Source organism: Ambystoma mexicanum, chromosome 14 (genome assembly GCF_040938575.1).
Source record: "Ambystoma mexicanum isolate Mex_15411 chromosome 14, UKY_AmexF1_1, whole genome shotgun sequence".
NCBI lineage: Eukaryota > Metazoa > Chordata > Amphibia > Caudata > Ambystomatidae > Ambystoma > Ambystoma mexicanum.
In genome coordinates this window covers 15,752,380-15,772,377 of record NC_090940.1, presented here as the reverse complement: position 1 = coordinate 15,772,377, position 19,998 = coordinate 15,752,380, and the positions used below count along the sequence as shown (strand labels likewise).

Below are 19,998 nucleotides of genomic sequence, written 5' to 3'. Positions count from 1 at the left end.
TGTGTCGTCCTTTAAGGCGGATGGGCCAATGCTGAGGAGTGTGTTTCAGGCAGCTGCCTTGTCCTTGGTTTGGTTCAGAGACCTTCGGTCACTTCCCACCTACGAAGCTTGCTTGCACAGCCTAGCAGGGCACGCTGTGTGCTGGCTGGATACCGGTTCTGGAGCTGCTAGAGGGTCCTCTGGATTCGATATCTCCCTCTGTTCCCCGGGAGATGTTTAGGGGAGGGATCTTGTTTCCCTCTTGGAGGTCCTGGCCTTCCTTCGCTGGTGGAAGATGTAAGGCAGACTGTACCTTCAGCGAGGTTCCAATGCTGAGTTCTTCTCATTACTCCTTGCAAAGTATTCTGGTGATCTTCCCAAAAGAGGCACTCAACCCTTTTTTAAAGCCAAATGGACCACAGGTATTGGTGTAGGCTAAGCCTACCCTAATGAACCAATCCTGGGTCGCCACCAACAATCTCTTGTATGCATGAGGTCAGTTTAGTGTAAAACTTTTCTGCATCATTCTTTTGTTTCATCATAAATGTATAGTTCTTTCTCGCATTGGTTATTTTCAAACTCAGGTGTTTGTTCAATTTTTTTCATCTGCTTTCGTTTTGCTTGTAGTGCTTCTTATATACAGTCTGACAGTTACTATGCCTGTTTAACTTCAAACATTTATTCGGTATTCCATATGCCTTGCTTTTCTTCAAATAGCTTTTTTTCATTCAGTTTGGCACTCAATATAACATAGTTTCCCTCAAGTCGTAATTTCCATTCAGTTCGGTATTCAATGTAGTGTAGTTTCATTCAAGCTGCAATTCTCATTCAGTTTGGTATTGAATATAGTTCCCATTTACTTAGATTCGTGGACCGTTACTTGCCTGAGGTCACCTGGGAGTGCTCCGCTCTTCCTGTTTCCCCTAACACTTACCGGCTCTTCGCGTCTCCACAATGGTGGTTCTTGCTGCCCCCGCCCGCCTTGTCTGTAGCTGGGAAGGAGACCGCCTCTGCTCAGTTTACTCGCCAGGCACTTCTCTGCACATGCCGGTGTTCTGAAAGGGCGCGGACCATGTCCCTCCTGCTTCAGAGCTGTTTGGCAGCTCCCACTGCCCGCGTTTGTTTACGAGGGCCCCCAGTCCTGCAACTACCAGGTGCCGAGCTTGCTACGGGTCCAGCAGGCCCTCCGGAATGATGCCAGCTTTCAGATGACCTGATCTCGTTCCACCACAGCGGCTCTCCTTCCTCTGCTGGTGTGGGTCTCCTCCCTTTATGCTCCGGAGCCCTATTAAGGGGCCCCAGGTGTGCGTTGTTGATTTGTCTTGCCTGACCATAATGAACCCAATCATTGGGACATGCCTGACCTTCAGTATTGCATACCTTCATACCCCTCTTCTTCGTCCCAGTACTAGAGAGGTGTTTGTAATAGGAAGTGTGCATTACTCCTAGTTGCTTTTTCTTCCTCTTCTCAGTACTTGGTGGGTACTGGCAGGGAAAACAGGGCATGAATGGAAGTGGTCCATAAAGGTTGAGGGAAGGGAGGGTAGGTCAGTATTAGGAAAGGGGGTTACCAATTCACGCCATCCGGCCCTCTCTCCCCAATCCCCAAGGACCCTCCACCCAGGGGATCCTCCCTCTCCTGCCCGACACCAGGGTCGGAATCCAAAAGTGATGGTCCTTCCCTGGCCACCTGAGCAGAAGATCCCTGGGGAGTGGTTGTCAGAGTACCTTCAGGTTTCTCACTGTGTGCACACTCTTTCCATAGTGTATATGTGATCAGCCTCCCTCCAGGGTGTATGTGTGCGTACACTCTTTCCATAGTGTATATGTGATCAGCCTCCCTCCAGGGTGTATGTGTGCGTACACTCTTTCCATAGTGTATATGTGATCAGCCTCCCTCCAGGGTGTATGTGTGAGCACACTCTTTCTATAGTGTATATGTGATCAGCCTCCCTCCAGGGTGTATGTCTGAGCACGCTCTTTCCATAGTGTATATGTGATCAGCCTCCCTCCAGGGTGTATGTGTGCATACACTCTTTCCATAGTGTGTATGTGAGCACACTCTTTCCATAGTGTATATGTGATCAGCCTCCTTCCAGGGTGTGTATGTGAGCACGCTCTTTCCATAGTGTATATGTGATCAGCCTCCCTCCAGGGTGTGTATGTGAGCACACTCTTTCCATAGTGTATATGTGATCAGCCTCCCTCCAGGGTGTGTATGTGAGCACGCTCTTTCCATAGTGTATATGTTATCAGCCTCCCTCCAGGGTGTATGTGTGCATAGACTCTTTCCATAGTGTGTATGTGAGCACGCTCTTTCCATAATGTATGTGTGATCAGCCTCCCTCCAGGGTGTATGTGTGAGCACACTCTTTCCATAGTGTGTATGTGAGCACGCTCTTTCCATAATGTATATGTGATCAGCCTCCCTCCAGGGTGTATGTGTGCGTACACTCTTTCCATAGTGTATGTGTGATCAGCCTCCCTCCAGGGTGTATGTGTGAGCACACTCTTTCTATAGTGTATGTGTGATCAGCCTCCCTCCAGGGTGTATGTGTGAGCACACTCTTTCCATAGTGTATATGTGATCAGCCGCCCTCCAGGGTGTATGTGTGCGTACACTCTTTCTATAGTGTATATGTGATCAGCCTCCCTCCAGGGTGTATGTGTGAGCACACTCTTTCCATAGTGTGTATGTGAGCACGCTCTTTCCATAGTGTATATGTGATCAGCCTCCCTCCAGGGTGTATGTGTGCGTACACTCTTTCCATAGTGTATGTGTGATCAGCCTCCCTCCAGGGTGTATGTGTGAGCACACTCTTTCTATAGTGTATGTGTGATCAGCCTCCCTCCAGGGTATATGTGTGAGCACACTCTTTCCATAGTGTATATGTGATCAGCCTCCCTCTAGGGTGTATGTGTGAGCACACTCTTTCCATAGTGTATATGTGATCAGCCTCCCTCCAGGGTGTATGTGTGAGCACACTCTTTCCATAGTGTGTATGTGAGCACGCTCTTTCCATGGTGTATATGTGATCAGCCTCCCTCCAGGGTGTATGTGTGAGCACACTCTTTCCATAGTGTGTATGTGAGCACGCTCTTTCCATGGTGTATATGTGATCAGCCTCCCTCCATGGTATATGTGTGCGTACACTCTTTCCATAGTGTATGTGTGCGTAAACTCTTTCTATAGTGTGTATGTGAGCACGCTCTTTCCATAGTGTATATGTGATCAGCCTCCTTCCAGGGTGTATGTGTGCGTACACTCTTTCCGTGGTGTATGTGTGCGTACACTCTTTCCATAGTCTATGTGTGTGTACACTCTTTCTATAGTGTGTATGTGAGCACGCTCTTTCCGTAGTGTCATCACACTCTTTCCATAGTGTATGTGTGATCACACTCTTTCCATAGTGTGTGTGACCACAGTCTTCCCATAATGTATGTGTGATCAGCCTCCCTCCATAGTCCTCACGCACAGTGTTCCCTAAGGCTCTGAAAACTCAACTCTTCCACTAGACACTGTACCACAGTCGCACCGTGCCTTAATACGTAGAAACCTATTGTGGCTCCTGGATGCAACTCTTCTCACCTGTCTGAGTAGAAACACCCGCTGTAAACTGCTGTTTTTGAACTGTACTTAAAATGTAATATGTAAAATATATGTTAACTGTTGTTCGTCCAAGCAAGTATCCTGTAACAGCACCACGATGCCCAAGGGCAGTTGAATGCTTTTTAAATTCAAATAAATAAATAAAATAAAATGGTGTATGTGTGAGCACACTCTTTCCATAGTGTGTGTGTGTGTGAACGTCCTCCATCCATAGTGTATGTGTGAGCTGTGAAGGTATCATGAAGCAAGACACAGACAACAGATAGATTCAAAGTCACAAATAAAATGGTTTATTAACTCCAATGTCAGGATGGTAGAAGGCCTAACTTGCCCTATGCTAAGGTGGGATTTCCCTACCTGAATGAAACTTAGGAAAGTCTGAGTCAAAGAGTTCAATTTAAAAGTCCGTCTGTGTCCAAAACCTATCCTTGCCCTCGCAACTAACATGAAAACAATGTGTAGGATATCAACAATAAAAGAAATGGTGATCAAACAAAGTTCTGAGCTTCCTGCAGCTCCTCTTCCCCAAGTTCAAGAAAGTTCCACAAAGGTCTCGAGATCACCTTTCTCAAGTTCAAAACAGTTCCTCAAACCCTTGGGGTTCCCTTCCCCGAGTTCAAGGAAATACAGTTCCAAAGAAAAGGCTCTTCAGAGCATTGTCCTCAAGACAGCATTAAAGTTCCTCAAGTCTCAGGGTTCCCTTCCCCAAAACATCAATTTATACTTAGTTTCTTAATGTTCAGCACAACTCCAGATTAATTTAACACTCCTTCTGGATTAGATTAACACGTCACTTAAATTACTACTCCTTGGTTTACTTCAACAATGTCTTTGGCTTTCACAAGGGAGGGTTACCTGGTTTAGGCATGGTCCACCCATCACAGGTCGCGCAACCAGGAACCCTAGGCTCTTCAATCCATACAGGTTCTTCTGTACTTGCCCCTGTGTGAAGATTCACACTCATTTGGCTTCTCCTGGTCAGCCTCTTAGCTTTGCCACACTGTGCCACATATCCTCGGCCAGTCTTTGGCCTTGCCACACTTCTATTCATGCATAGAGTTCACAGTGCGGTGGCTTTATTTCTTCCCCCACCTTTCTTTCATGCTCTTTCACAAACTTCCACACTTGCTCTCTTATTTCTTGTACTGTTTTCAAATGGACCCTTTCCCATTTATCTTTCATAGCCCCGTAGCTTTGCCCATAACGTTTTTGTTCAGTTCGGTATTCAATATTTGCTTAACATCTCATTCAAGTGTTCATTGCTTGCTTGGCTTTAAATTGTATTTCCTAAAGGTGATCGTCGGAACTTTCAATTCATTCAGTATTCAAAAGTATTCAATATATTGTTTAGGACTATGTCCAATTACTTTCAGATCACTCTGCATTCACAGATTACTTGTTTCCAGTTTGTTCAGCCATCTGATACGTGTCGGTATTAGCGGGGCATCCCGGAGGGAGTGTTCCCTGGATTGCACTCCCTGGGTGTGTGCAACTGCTCTCTACTGCTTCGCCAGTTCTCTGTTCGATCCTCCTGGATCTGAGTTTCGCCTCTCTCGCGGCTGCCACCGAGAGCTTCACTCTCTCTTCCGCTTGCCGCATCGGCTGTGGGCTTCAGTCGGAGCACAGCCTCCACTGTAGTAATCGGAAACTGGAGCTCAGCCGGACAGTTAGACCCTCTCGTGGCCCACACTAGACCTGGGTGTGTCTCCTTCTCCGGACTGACGCGTCTCCCAATTCTAGTTTCTCCGACATGCTTCTCTCCAGCCCATTCCGTTCCCTGCTCTCCCCCATGGTATGCAGTCCCACATCTTATACTCTCTAGGAGTGTTAAAGGTCCACGGGTGTCGGTTAGTAGGTTTGTGCAGCCTGTTTGTTGGCTTTTATGTGTCTTGTCCAATGGTACTCTTTAATAGTCCTCTTGTTCATCTCAGTACTAGAGTGGTGAAAATACCTACTGGTGTTCACTACTCCTAGTCAACTCTTCCTCGTCCCAGTACCTGGTAGGGTGAATGAGGAAAATTGAGGGTAGCTAGTTCACCGTAGCCTATAAAGGCTGGGGGAGGGTTAGGTTGGTTCTGAGAAGGGAAAGGGGGAATACCATGTCTCACCTGTGCGTACCCTTTCCCAATCCCCAAGGACCCTCCACCCCCAGGTGATCCTCCCTCGCGTCTCCAGTCCCAGGGTCAGGATCAATGGGCTTTCCCTTGCCACCTAAGAAGAGTATTCAAGGGGAGTAGGAGTGAGGATACCTGCAGTTTTTTTCTCACATAGCACACCATTTCCGTAATGTTTGTTTGACCACACTCTTTCCATAGTGTACATGTGAGAATGTCCTTATTCCATAGTGTGTGTGAGCAGCCTGCATTCATAGTGTCTATGTGAGCACACTCTTTTCATAGTGTTAGCTTGATCACACTCATTCAACACTCACTCCGTGAAAGTGGTCATCTTTGTGTGTTACTCTGTCTATCTGTGAAGATGAAATCCAGAGCTGTTTGATTTGATTTGAAACTGGCTTTATTTCAGATCTCAAGTCGTGCTGTGGGAATTGTAGGAGCTTCCATAAGATACATATGAGGGTGATGGACGTCTGCACGCCAGGTATGTCCTCTTGCGTTGTTGGGTGATGTTAATAATGCACTTGCACTAGGTTGTTTCTTTCTGGCCCAGGGGTCCCTGCTAAAGAGGAGACCCCCTTGTGCTGCCTTTAGGGATCTGCAGGGGAGCTGTATCACTTTTCCTGGGATGGGGTAACTTCCCATTAATGGTGTGTGCCTGATCTCTTATTACCAAGTTCAGAGGAAGAATGTAGCCTATTCCCAAGGAATGAAGTGTAAAAGCCTATGTGTCTCTTGTTATCCTGAATTCTTAGTGCAACAGACATGATATAGTGGAAGCTGTTCTACAAGTCACAAGGGCTCAGAGATAGAGGAGCCTAGCATAATGTACAGTTTGCTTGCAAACTGTGAAGATGCGGCAACGTGGGAACCATGCAGGCCTTGCAGAGCTCTGCAGGGACGAGGGAACATGGAGCTAATGTCAGGCATGTGACCAGACTGTGGGGGAAGGGGCACATAAGTCATATACAGCTTGGAGGGCCCTTCGGGGACAAGGGAACCCTGAAGGGATGTGCCAACATGGGGCTAATGTGAGGCTTGTGACCAGACAGTGTGGTAGGAGGGCAATGGGGGGGTCATGTAAGCCTCTTGAAGTGAAATGGAGCGACAGGAGCACACATGTCTTAGGGTCTCTTGTTTCTGCACTCTATTCCCAGTATAGGAATGATGTCGGCTTTGGAGAGTTGTGAAGGTTGAAGGGACATGCGAGTAGCTGAGGTCTTGTGAAGCAGTGCAGAGACTGGGAGTCATGTTGGGCTGAAGCAATCAAGGCCCGCAGCCCTGGCTAGCTATGCATCGGAGAGCAGAGTAGATGTCTAGGGAAAGGGGGTGAGGAATGGTGCTGCACGTAACTCCTATGCTGTAGATGGAAAACTGTCCCTCTCCACTGTCCCCTTATAGTAAAGGAATCGGCTCTGCCCTGCCCGCAGTTGTGATGAGATTGTCTGGAGTGCTACAGAGACGGAAGAGGAGACCCTCGGAGGCCACATCCATTGATATCACCAGGCTTTATTATCAACACAGGAATGGGTCCCACTCAAAGTGACTAAAGAGAAACCAGGTTTAACACTGGCAAAGAGGCTACCACCTCACCACAGTCCTCCTGTCGGTGCTGTAAGCCATATGTCCAGGGGCACTGGTTAATAGGATCGTAGGACACTCTCCTAGGTTCAATACCCTCTTTCCTGGAACACTCCTGCTCAGGTTTTGGGCCCTACAATTTGTCTCTACTGGCTACAGGGATGGAATGTAGGTAGTAAAGTCCTAGAAAAATAGGGATCGCCCTGAAATCAGAACATGTAGGGAGGTAGGAAAACAATTCAGTCTATTCACTGTTCTAGAAAAACCTGTTGTCCAAATGTTTATGCTGTATTCTAAAAGGCACAGTTCCTGTGTGCCTGAACCCAAGACAATGTCCAACATAGTCACTCGCAGTCTATGGGAGGTCTGTTGCCCCGCACACATCATCTGTGGTGCGCATACTTCACCTGCGGTGCGCTCCAGGACTACGGGCCCCTCCTCATTGCTCAGTGTTTGTGCCTTTGCAGGATTCCTACCTGGGATGTGAGTTGACCTCTGACAAAGGTTGAGCATTTTGTGCCTGGGCTCCTGCCGTAGGAGGTTCTCCTGCGTCCATGTCTTGCTCTGGGCAAGCAGAGTAGGTATTCTCCTCCTTAGCGGGTACTTTTGGATAGGATTTTAATCCGCCCTGTCTGGGTGCTTATTTGCAGGTTCCTGGGGTGAACTGATAGCTGTGGGACAAACATGGTATCAAAAGGCAGACTCAAAAGCGTTTGTTTTAAAACCTATATTTACTAAGGTTCTGGGGTTGGTGGAATGTTTGAGTGGCCCTAACTCTAAAGGGATGCTTCTCTTAACTAAAGGGATGCTTCCCTTAACTGATGTTTCTAAAGGCCGTTGTTGTCTAATAGTCAAAATATAAGTCTATCTGTGTCTAAACCTATGCTTGCCCTCACGCTGTACATAAATGTGATAGGAAGTCTTTTGAAAAGGAAAAACGGTGGGTCAACAAAAATGGCAAAACTAGAGCTGTTTTCAGGTGGTCTTCTCATCAGTTTCAATTTACGTCAATGTCACAAAGATGGTTTCACTCAACAGGGCTGATCGTAACACCTTCTCCACAGGGTCCTTAAAGTGATTTCACATACCTTCAGTGTCCTTGTTCCTTGGGATTCCCTTCCCCAAGTTTCAACTTGCTCGCTTTACTTTTCTCAATATGCCTCTCCGGGCTCCCTTCCCCAAGCTCAGGGCTCTTCCAGCTTTCAAAACAAAACATCATATATCACAGTTCCTTTTTGGTTTCACAGGGCGCGTTTCCTCAAGCTTAGGCCCGTCTAGTTCAAAACACCAATTCAGCTGGTCAGGAAATGCTTTTACTCTACATAAAGTCTTTCTTACACTTCATTCTTTAATTGGGTAGAATCAGAGGCTTTAGAAAACGGTTCATAGTCATAGTTTCGAATCAAAAGATTTGAAAACAAAAGCTGCAACATGCTATGTTTAACATGCAAAGTGCATTTCTTTCGAAAACCAATCCGTCGACAATAGTCATGGATTGGTTTCAATTGAAATGCACTTTTACATGTTAAAAGTAGCACTTCAATGCTTTTTTTTTGTTGGTAACGTTGAAACGTTACATGGAGCTGTCCAGTGCTGCCATTTCAGCACTGGACAGCTCCATGTAACGTTTCAAGGTTTTAGTGTATATTGGGGGAAGGGGGGCCCAGCCCCACCAACCCCCACGCCACCTTCCCACCCCCCAACCCTAACCCAAGCCCCAACCCTAAGCCAAGTTTCGAAAGGCAAACTTTCACATTTTTTTCAAATAAATTATCATTCGAAAGAATGCATTTCGAAAAAAAGATGAATTCGAAAAAATGACTGGACACCTTAGAAAACGCCAGACTCTTTGCTTTTCGTCAGCACGACTAGTCGGACCTTTTGCCCCCCTCTTGGTTTCTTACTTCTTGCACTTTTTATCTTCCGGTGCTTCCTGCACCACTTTCATGCATTCCTTTCCTTTTGCTGTGCACCCTTGCACTGTCCTGTAATCCTCCCCTTTGTCGTGCCTCTTGCATGCTTCTCCGCAGGCTTCTGGCCCCTTTTAAACTTGTCGCTTCTATGTCCGACTTTATTCCAATTATTACTTCGCACACGCGCGTCTCTAGTTTTACACTAACACTGTTACTTTCACATCATTCAAGTCTTCCCTTCAACTTCACTCAAATATTTTAACAAACCCGGTCCTCTTTCTTACACGTTTCACATGCCACTTTGTATCGCGCTCCTTACAACCTGGCTCTGCAGTGATTTCAGACGCACCGAACTGCCTTCTGTGCTTTGGCTTCCCAATGGTTCTTCGTTCCGAGGTCCGGGTCGCCCCGCTGGCCCCTCAGATAATCCTGGGCTGTCTCACCGGCCCTGGGGAACGAGCACTTGCATCCGTAGTTGCTCCCATATGAGTACTCCCCTGTGCTCCTTGGAGACACGGCTCCCTCACCACGCTAGATCTGCAGCGTCTCAGCGTCCCGATCTCTGGCCTCTGGTCCTGGGTGTCTCGGCTCTCCTCCCAACTCGCTCTTCTGCTTGCTCTCATACTCGCTCATCCATTTGTGTAAGACCACACCTTTTATAGCAAAAAGACAAGTCAAGTGGAGAAAGGTGTGAATAGTTCCTAGTGAATGCCTGACCCAGCCTAACGCTATTAGTGGGACAACTTGGGTTCTTTCTAGAGTAGGTTGCCCTTATTTTCCCCATGTTATTCCTATGGGTAATCTTTTCTGATCTTAGTTGCCTCTTCCTCGTCTCAGTATTTGTTGGACACGGGGAGGGGGGATGGGGTGAAATTGGAAATACCCCATAAAGGCTGAGGGAGAGTAGGTTGGGGTAGTTTTGGGATGGGGAAATACCATGTCTCGCCCTAGGGTATTCTCTCCCAATCCTCCGTGACCTCCCGCTCAGGTGATCCTCCCTCACTTGTCCACTCCCAGGGTCGGGATCCAAAAGCGATGGCCCTTCCCTGGACACCTGAATGGAAGCTCCTGAGGGAGTGGCTGGGAGAACACTGTTGGGTTTCTCCCATAGCCTAACCATTACCACCCTTCCCTGAATGCAAACCCCATCTATACAGTCTCTTTTCTTTCTGATACTGAGATATAGTGCCCCTGACTCACGCCACCAGTTCAGTCTTTAGGGGATAAACATCACCTGACTCTCTTCACCACCTTCTCTAATGTCATCTCGCTGACACCTGCTAGTCTCTGGGCCCATGTCCTCAGCAGGCCCCCTGCTCTACCCTGGAGTCTTATCCTGACCTATTTATCACAATGGTTCCCTGGTTGAGCAGAGCCAGAGAACCGGGGTTGACTACAAAGTTGGCCCTCATAGTCTAACCTCCCCCCTCAGTCCCCCCCCCCCTCATCCTCAACCCTCCCTGTCCCTAGGAGCCGAGGCAGTGGCATCCTCTGTGCTGCAGGACGGTCGTTTTTTTCCTTTGACATGGCAAGCACAATGCCAGGATGTTTGGAACACCATAGAGTCTATGGGCAGGATCCGGGTTCAGATCCCCATAGAGGAACTTTGGTGAACATAAGGGGTATTTACATTAATACAATTAAACCTGAGCCTGAAGGACTGGACAAATAATACTTTAAGGGAGCCAGGATAAATATGAATAAAACAAAAATAAATGAAGTGAAACCGTAATTAAAACTGAACTTCAGACTGGCCAATCATGAAAGAGAGTCGGATATAGGAGGACCAGAGTGGAAACACCCTGCCATCCAATCCTGTAAGCAGGGCTTTCCACCAAGAAGCAGCCAACAGGAAGAGGATGAGTTTGGCTATAAAAGCTGAGCCAGCTCACTATGAACTCAAGATCGAAATGAGTCAGCAACCTACAGCAACTAAAAGGGAGCTCACCCTGCCAACTTCAACAGATGTCAGGCCCTGACCAGAGCCAAACAGGATGAGCGGCAGAGGAGGGCACCACGACCACTGTAGACAGAATGGAATCCAGTAGCCACTGCACTGCACTCGCAGAAGGAGACTGTCACTCAGAGAGAGGAGCAGAGCAACCCACCTACCCCACCAAGACACCGCACATCACCAAGACTGAGAACAGACAACTTCCATGCAGAGGAACAACCCACCTCGCCCGCCACCAGACCAAGGCCCAGCAAAGACCCAGAGGGCTCAGCTACGCAGATGTCCTGAAGATGCCACCCAACCCGCCACGAGCTGCTGTCCCAGCATAGGTATAGGGAGCAGCGAGCTCCCTCAACTGGAAGACCAACATTGCGAAGATTGCAGCTGCTGTTGCAGAGCTGAACATCCAGCCCACCATGACAATAGTTTCAAGGCTCGTCCTGAGCCTATTCCAGGGAGAAGAAACAAACCAACATGCATCTAAACCCAGCTACTCCATTTTGACGTGGAATGCCAACGGTATCCACAAGAAGACAAACGAGTAACATGAGTGCTGCTTTGCTGTCAGAGACGCACCTGCAAGGAAACCAGATGCTGAGTCTGGCGAACCACAGAGTTACCGGACCGACTGACCAGCAGGAGCCAAAGGAGGGGGGACAGCAGTGATAGTAAAGACGGCGACCAACCACCATGAGATTACGCTCCCACCCCTCAGAAGCATTGAAGCCACTAGAGTGCAAGTCAAGACTGCGACAGGACCACTCTGGCTGATTGCAACTTACTTCCCTTCGAAAGCAAAGCTGGACCTTGGGACCTGGATGCTTTGCTGGATTCCACTGTTCAGACAATCATTGGCGGAGACCTCAACTCCAAACATCGGTGCTGGAACTCCGGGACCGCCAACCAGAGGGGACGGACACTGCTGGCGTACTCCAGGAAGAACTGTGGTAGCAGGACCCACTGAGCCCACGCACTATCCAGGTGCAGCAAGTCACAACCCAGATGTGCTGGACATCGTGCTACTGGAGAACCTGCAACACTACGTGCAGCTGGAAACACTGGTAGAGCTGACTTCGGACCACAACTCAGTAGCAGTCACTGTGGGAGATGAGATGGAACCCTACCATCAAGCCGAGAGGTACAACTTCAGAAGAGCTGACTGGGGTCGCTACAAAAAAGACCTGAAAAGCCTGATCACCAAGGAAGACCTTGACAAGGCTGTGCAAGACTTCACAATGGCAGTCCAGTAGGCAGTCAAGAGCAGCATTCCGATACAGAAGACGAAGCGCGCTGTGGAGAGAAATGGGTGGCTGCAACACCCAAGCTGAAGGAGGCAGACAACTAAGTGTGGAGAATGACTCATCGCCTAACTGGGAAGAAGGAGCCAGGCCCACCAATCCAGGGATGTACCTGCCTTGGATGTCCTTGGAATTACATCAGTCCCTTCAAGACAGGAATAGGATACCACAGGCATTCCCATTAGCGAATTGTATGGCTTCAACAGAAACTGTGTATCTGCACACTTGCTTATGTTCCTCATCTAATAAAACGCCCTCGGTAAATCTTGTTGATTAGAGTGATCTAAGATCAGGAGACCAGCTGGGCCCTAAAACCCACAATCACAGTCGGACTACATAGCAATGAGCGAGAGTGGAAAACAATTGACTACCCAGCCTAGTGGGGTCGACAAAATTCAAAATGACGACCGGAATGGAGCGATAAACTCCAACACGGTTACGGCCCTATCAATCGTTTTGGCACCATTTACAAAACTTTATGAATCATTGAGCAAGACAATAAGGGACCAGGCGATGCTCTTGGCAATGATGCACAGAAAGTTGATCTTCATGGAGGGCACGCGCACGGGTGAGGACCACGAGCTCAGCAACTTGTGCTGATGTTCCCATTGGTAATCAGTATGCGTCTAGAACAGCATAACGAATATACAGAATACCCAGAAACCAATTCCCCAGTTTCCCTTTTCCGCAGTTTCCGTACCATGGATACAGGATCCGTCAACAACAAGAATCCGGTCGGGATTCAACAAAGGAACATCAGATATATCCACACAACTACCCCGACAGTCATGCGGCTCCCCATCCTCAGGAGTTGGTAACAAAGACAGGATTCAGAACTGAACATGGATTCAACATTATATTAGCAGCTGTGAATGCATCATGAAGCAAGACAGAGACAACAGATTCAAAGTTCAAACAAAAATGGTTTACTAACTTAAATGTCAGGATGGCTGAATGCCTAAAATGGCTTATACCAAGGTGGGATTTCCCTACCTAAAGAAACTAAGCAAAGTCAGAGTCAGTAAGTTTAACTTAAGTCTGTGTCCAAAACATATACTTGCCCTCACAACTAAAGCTAAACAATGTGTAGGGATGTCAACAATAAAAGAAAAGTGTTCCAAATAAAGTTCTGAGTTTCTTCCAGCTCCTGGTTCACTTTCCAGCTCCCGTTCACCAAGTTCAAGACAGCTCCATAAAGTCTTGGGGTTACCTTCCCCAAGAAGATATCACAGTTCCAAAAAAGGGCCTTGAGGTTCCTTTTCTCAAGACAGCAACAAAGTTCATAAAGTCTCAGGTTCCCCTTCCCCAAGACTTCAGCTTGCCAACTTGTACTTCTTCTCAGTCTCTCAATGTGAAAAACCAATTCTAGCTCAACTTTACACTCCTTCCAGTTTTTTGACAATTCATACAGACTGTTTTTCTTCTGTTTCATACACTTGCTTTGATTCTCTGTATATTTCTGTATTTTTTATAGATGGGGTATCCCCGGTCTAGGTGCATTTGTCGGACCACTCTGTCATAAATCACCCAAGTATCTTATGAAAAGGATACAGGTATAACCATAAAGGATACAATTGGTGGGGCTCTTCCGGATCCTTGATGAAGCAAACGACTTGACACTAGTGAAGTCAAAATAGACCTTCCAAATGATACAACTCTCTGACTAATAAAACAGGCAGAGAGAAGGATCACTGGAAAGGGCGTGGGAACATCATTGGAAGTCAGCCTAGGATACACTAAAGGATAATGTGGAAGTGTCCCAACAATAACTCTCACCAATAGCACAGCAATAGCACCTAGTACAACACTAACCTGTATATTCTGAACTGGAGGCTCAGCCAACAAGTCTCTGAAGAAATCCAAAAAAGGAAACCACGACAAAGGAGGGAAGGTTAGTAAGGGAAACTTATCCCGAACGGCACGAGGCTCACGCCAGATACCAGGTTGGTGCACCACAGGATACCGTCCAAAGTACAGTGCACAATCACCTTCAAATGAACAGTTGTCGGCAGTACTTCCTTTCCCATGTAGAGGAAATAATGAGTTGAAATCCACCTGTTATCTCATCACAGGTGCCAGTGATTAAATCCAAAGCGTTGCACAACTTGCGTGTGGAATTATATGTGCACTGGTAACCCAGCCAGGAAACAGCACGTTAGAAACCGCGTGTGGCTTACAAGTGTACAATCTACTCGTAGCTTAGGAACCCGCACGTTTAAGTTTTCAGGAAACTGCGTGCGGTTTTACACACAACCAATTTCCACGCAGCCAGGAAGGCCGCACGTAAAGATTTCAGGAGCTCGCGTGTGTTTTTACATGCAACAAAAGTACACGCAGCCAGGACAGCCGCGCTTGAAGAGTTCAGGAACCTGCGTGTGTTCTTACACATGACAAAAGTACACGCAACCAGGACAGCTACACTTGAAGAGTTCAGGAAACCGTGTGGTGTTTTTACACGCGACAGAAGTACACACAGACGGGACTGCCAGAACTCGCCTGTGAAGGAAAAGCTGTCCATTGGTCTTCTAGTAGACGGCTGACGAAAGTAGTGTGTAGAAGATACACGTGAACAAGAAAAGCTGCCGTAACTTCTTGAATGCAGCTCCAGGAGTTCGCGTGTGGAAGTAACACGCAGGAGGAAAGCCAAACGAAGTTGCTGAAGAGATGCAATGAAGTAGATCAAAGTTTCAGCTACCAGACACCATGTTGGTTCAATCAGAAGCAGGGAGCGATGTCCCCCAGCTGCTTATGAATGTAATGCAGTAACACACGTGACAATCCCTAATCACATGAATTCAACAACGTGAATAATGCAAATGTTGTTTTCCAGGCTAGATATCAAACCTCCACCATTTAGAATAGAAAGGTTTAGCAGTTCTATGGGCATAACCAGTTCGGTGTGAAGACAATGTTCCAGGTCCCGAGGTAATTTGCCTGCCATGCATGACACACACGGTCCACCCATTACAGGTCACGCAACCGGTAACCCATGGCTTTCTTGCCCACACAGGTTTATCTGCATCTGTGTTATGATTCACACTCACTTGGCTTTCTCTTGGCCAGCTAATTGATTTTGCCACCATGTTTTTTCTCATACAGTTCACTTTGTGGAGTTATTGCTCCTTCACCACGTTGCTTTATACTTTTCAGCAATATTCCATACTTGCTTTTCACTGTATTTCATACAATTTGGTCTCTGCTTTAATACACTGTACGTGCAATTCACACAAACTTATCTGTTCATAGCATTGTCACAAGCTTTCATTTAGTTTGGTATTCAATGCTGTAAATCTTTTATTCTACTGCTTACAGTTCATCTTGTCCGTATTATTCCTCACGACACGTTGCTTTGGGTTCATTGCATTTTACACATCTTTCATTCATCAGATAATTTGGCTTTCTAACCGCCCCCAGGTGCGCACCAGTTCGAGTGTTCTCTTTTCCGCTCACTGGTACTCAGCGTCTCCTCTGGGCGGCTGCTGTCTCTGCTTCTGCTCCGCGGACACATTTTCTTCAGTTTGGGAGCCCAGCTCGCACTTCGCCTTCTCTCTGTGGTTTGCCAGCAGCGCTGTTTGCTTCCCACGGTCACTGCTGGTAACTTGCAGCGTTCAGATCTTTTTCGTGCCCGCAGCTCCTGCTGCTGACACCAGAACAATGAGACTCCCACCTCTGTGGTCCTCTCACGGCCTGCCCAGATCTCGGCTTCGCAGCTCCTTGGGGTTCTTTGCTAAGTGTCCTGGCTGTTCCACAGTACCTAACTCGGCCGCCTCCTTCTGCACATGATTCTTCCCTCAGGCCCACAATGCTTGGCCCGGCTTCTCTCATGCTGGTCTCTCTTCGCCTTGTCGGCCCCATCTTTTACGCACCTGCAACCATTTGACAGGTTGCCGGTGTGAGTCCTTAGACAGACCCAATTGCCTGACCATAATTAGTGGAGCACTTTGGACATGCCTGACCCTTACAATAGTATGCAGGCCTCTTCCTCGGCTCAGTATTAGAGTGGTGAAATCGCATGTTAGTCTGCATTACTCTTAGTCGCCTCTTCTTCGTCCCATTACTATAATGGTTTAAATAATGTGAAATGAGGGGAGATGGTTTGCAACAGCCTATAAAGGCAGGGGGAGGGTGAAGTTGGTTTTCACAGCGTAAAGGGGGATACCATGTCTCGCCTGCGGATATCCTCTCCCCCCAATCCCAAGGACCCTCCACCCCAGGTGATCCTCCATCGCATCTCCACCCCACAGGTCAGGATCCAAAAGCAATGGCCTTTCCCTGGCCACCTAAGAAGAGTATCCACGGGAGCAGGTGTGAGGGTACCCTTGGGTTTCTCACACAGCAGGAATAAGTACATTTTCATATCCAGTGAGGCAGGAATTCAGCACATCCTGTGTCTTCCCTTTAAGCAATAATGACAATACTGCATGGTTAACCGCAATTGTGTCAGGATGTCCCTGGACCAGGGAATCTGTTTTTTCTACTAATAAGGCAGCAGCAACAGTTTGCAGACAAGCCGGGCGTTCCGCGGTTACTGGAATAAAAGCTACAATGTGGTATGATACGGGCTGATGCTCATCACCGTCTAACTGGATCAACACACCTTGAGCAAACCCATTGCACTCGTCACAAAACAGCACAAATGGCTTACTGTCCGGCAGACCTATGCCGGAGCCATTGCGAATGCTTGCTTAATGGTGAAAAAGGAATCTTCTGCTTCTTGAGACTGTGGCAGAGGCTTGGGGGGTTGAATCCTGCATGCGATTCTGAAGGTGCTTAACTATGAATAGATATCACAGGACCCACTGTCTGCAGTAACTGACCATCCCGCGGAACCCTCTCATCCGCTTCTTGATCTGGAACTTAGAGATTTTCTGGGTCACTGCAATCCAACCCTGGGATAAATGTCTGCTGCCCTGCACAAATCTCATGGCCCAGGTATCGCACACGGGGCAGACCCAACTGTAATTTGTCTTTAGATGCCTTGTGACCCTTTTCATCAAACGCTTTCAACAGAATAAGTGAGTCTTCCTAGCTTGCTTCCAAGGAGGGTGGAGAATATCAGATCAGCCAAATACTTTTAAAAACATTTTTATCTATTTGTTTTGGTTATTAAAACCTTTACAAAATATAACTTTTACATAATTTCATACATTGTTACAAATGTCACCATATTACAAAGTTACATAATCTTATTACAACAGTAGTATATCCGTCTTCTTTTCATGATACAACCGAACATATTGGAGTCCAAGAATCAGCATACATAGAATTAAAACCAATAAAAAATTAAAATCGGACTACCATCATTTATAGGAGAGCACATATTCCCCCATATGTGTTCCAGGAATACATCCTTTGAGTGCGGAACAGACTCATAAGGTAATCAATACAATGCTATCTAAAGGTGGAAATGTGTAGCATCGAATAAGAGTTCCATAATATGTGTCTAGAGCACATAATGCTTTATTCTTCTAGAACAGCTTGCATACATCTGAAGGGAATCTTAACACAGCCATATGAAGGGGGGCGGATCTGCCATGCAGTCTCTCCACCAAAGATGTTCCAGGAAGACTCCCTTAAAATACGGAACAAATAGCATAAAGTGCTCAATACGCTGCGTTCTAAGAGTAGGGCGGTAAAGCATCAAGTGAGGCAGAGTCTCTTTTACCTCCCGTATGCAAAATCGGCAATTAGATAAAACATCTGCCCCCCCCCTCGTATGGCTATAATTTCTCTAGTAGGTAAAACGTTTAATCTAAAGCGCATACAATTATTACGTGCCTTTTTGTTGGGAAAACACTTCAAGTAGGGTTCAACTGAGCCGGGAGTTTTTTGTGCCAAGACAATCTGCGTATATAGCTGGGAGCTCATGACTGTATCATTCGTGCCCTCCCAATCCAAATTCAGATTTCTCTTTTTTACATTCTCAGGATTGTACACAAGGATCTCCAGACTTGTGCCTATGTTCTTTATTAGCATTTGACAATCCAGGTACAAGTCACCCATATATTCTTTATGCCGTGTCCCTTCCCCAAGTGACTGATCCTTGCTAACATAACATTTTCTGTACAGGCTCAGTCTTCTCCACTCAACTAAACTCTCGGGGGACTGGAGCTCCAACTCGTAGAGAATGCTGCCGAAGACCACGAATTTTGATAACCAGTACATAATCGAGCTTCATAGCACTTTAATTCCCTCTGAAACCAGACAGGAAAGAACTCCGAGCCATAACCCAAACAGAGTACCACCTTCTGTCGGTAAACAATTAGCACCAATATTCTAGAAAATGTGCTATATTTACTATCTACCTTTTTTGTTTGGGATATGGATTTCAGCACCTTATCCTTCAGAGAGTTCTAAAGGAAGAATTTCCTGGGGGACGAGATAATGGGAAAACCCAAATAGGTCATACTATCTTTCAGCGAACGTTTTGTTTTAATCAGGAATCACCTGAAAACCGAGGAGGTTTTCCGTTTACTCAACCTAAGAATTGCTGTCTTCCCAGGTTTATTCTCAAATGGTTATCGATTACATACTGGTTGAATGCGGTCACCAACCTTTGCACACCTATGGGTGTATGGTCCATTAATATGAAGTCATCCGCATAAGCTGCCCAACAGACACCACTCCCTCCCAACTTTGGTGCCACAAATGAGACACTACTAAGGACACCTCCTATATCTGAGACAAAATGATTAAATAAGCAAGGTGGAAGTATGCATCCTTGCCGTAAGCCATTGTTTATTGTCGTCACCTTGGTTAGGAGCCCATCATTATTTAGCCTAACCGGGATTTTCAATCCCTTGTGCAAATATATCAATATAGATAGCAAGCTGTGCGGCAAACCAAGCTTGCTCAACTTAGCCCAGAGTATATTCCTATCCACAAGGTCAAAGGCAACCGATAAATCCATGGATGCCACATATATGGCCCGATTATTATGCAAAATGTAATGAGGCCAACAGCAAAACGCCCCATCGATACTCCTGTTTTTCCTAAATCCCATTTGCCACGGGGAGAGAATATTATTATCATTACTCCAGGCTTCAATATGCTTCAAAATCAGCAACAAGATTTTCTAATCCAGTGGGGCGATAGTTCCCTGGTGATGATAATATGTCACCCTTCCTATAGATTGGGACTACATAAAACAAACTCCAGGATGGGGGAAAGGACCTAGTTTTCAATATATCCCTTTATAGTAGTCATAGCACCTTGGCCCATAGCTGCGTGTCTCCCTTCAGGGTCCGGTTAGTCTATTGATTTGGTTCCGCCACTCGGGAGGGACTGGTGTTCTTAATAAGCCCCCTCTAAATCCTCAATGGAGAAGGCAAGATCCCATGTATGAAACTGACCTCCATTTCATCTAATGACCCCCACACCTTTCTGTGTAGTTCTAGTAGGCACGCCTGCCAGCCCCCTCTGGAATAGGGTTAGTTTGTACTGATACCTGGTTCATCTCCAAGCCATTTATTAGAGCCCAAAAGTTCTGTAAATTTCCATCTTTCAAGGAATTAATCATAACCTCCCCATCCTGTTGGTACAGCAC

General features: G+C 46.7%; 1 protein-coding gene across 1 annotated transcript in view; it reads left to right on the top strand.

Annotated features, from left to right (window-relative positions):
* Nucleotides 1-19,998, top strand: part of MIPOL1 (mirror-image polydactyly 1) — a 1,528,730-nt gene that overhangs the window by 346,531 nt on the left and 1,162,201 nt on the right. The window contains exon 2 of the mRNA XM_069638413.1: nucleotides 6,116-6,190. Within this exon, the coding sequence (XP_069494514.1) occupies nucleotides 6,163-6,190 (28 nt within the window). The 5' untranslated portion in view covers nucleotides 6,116-6,162. The remainder of the gene's footprint in view (nucleotides 1-6,115; nucleotides 6,191-19,998) is intronic.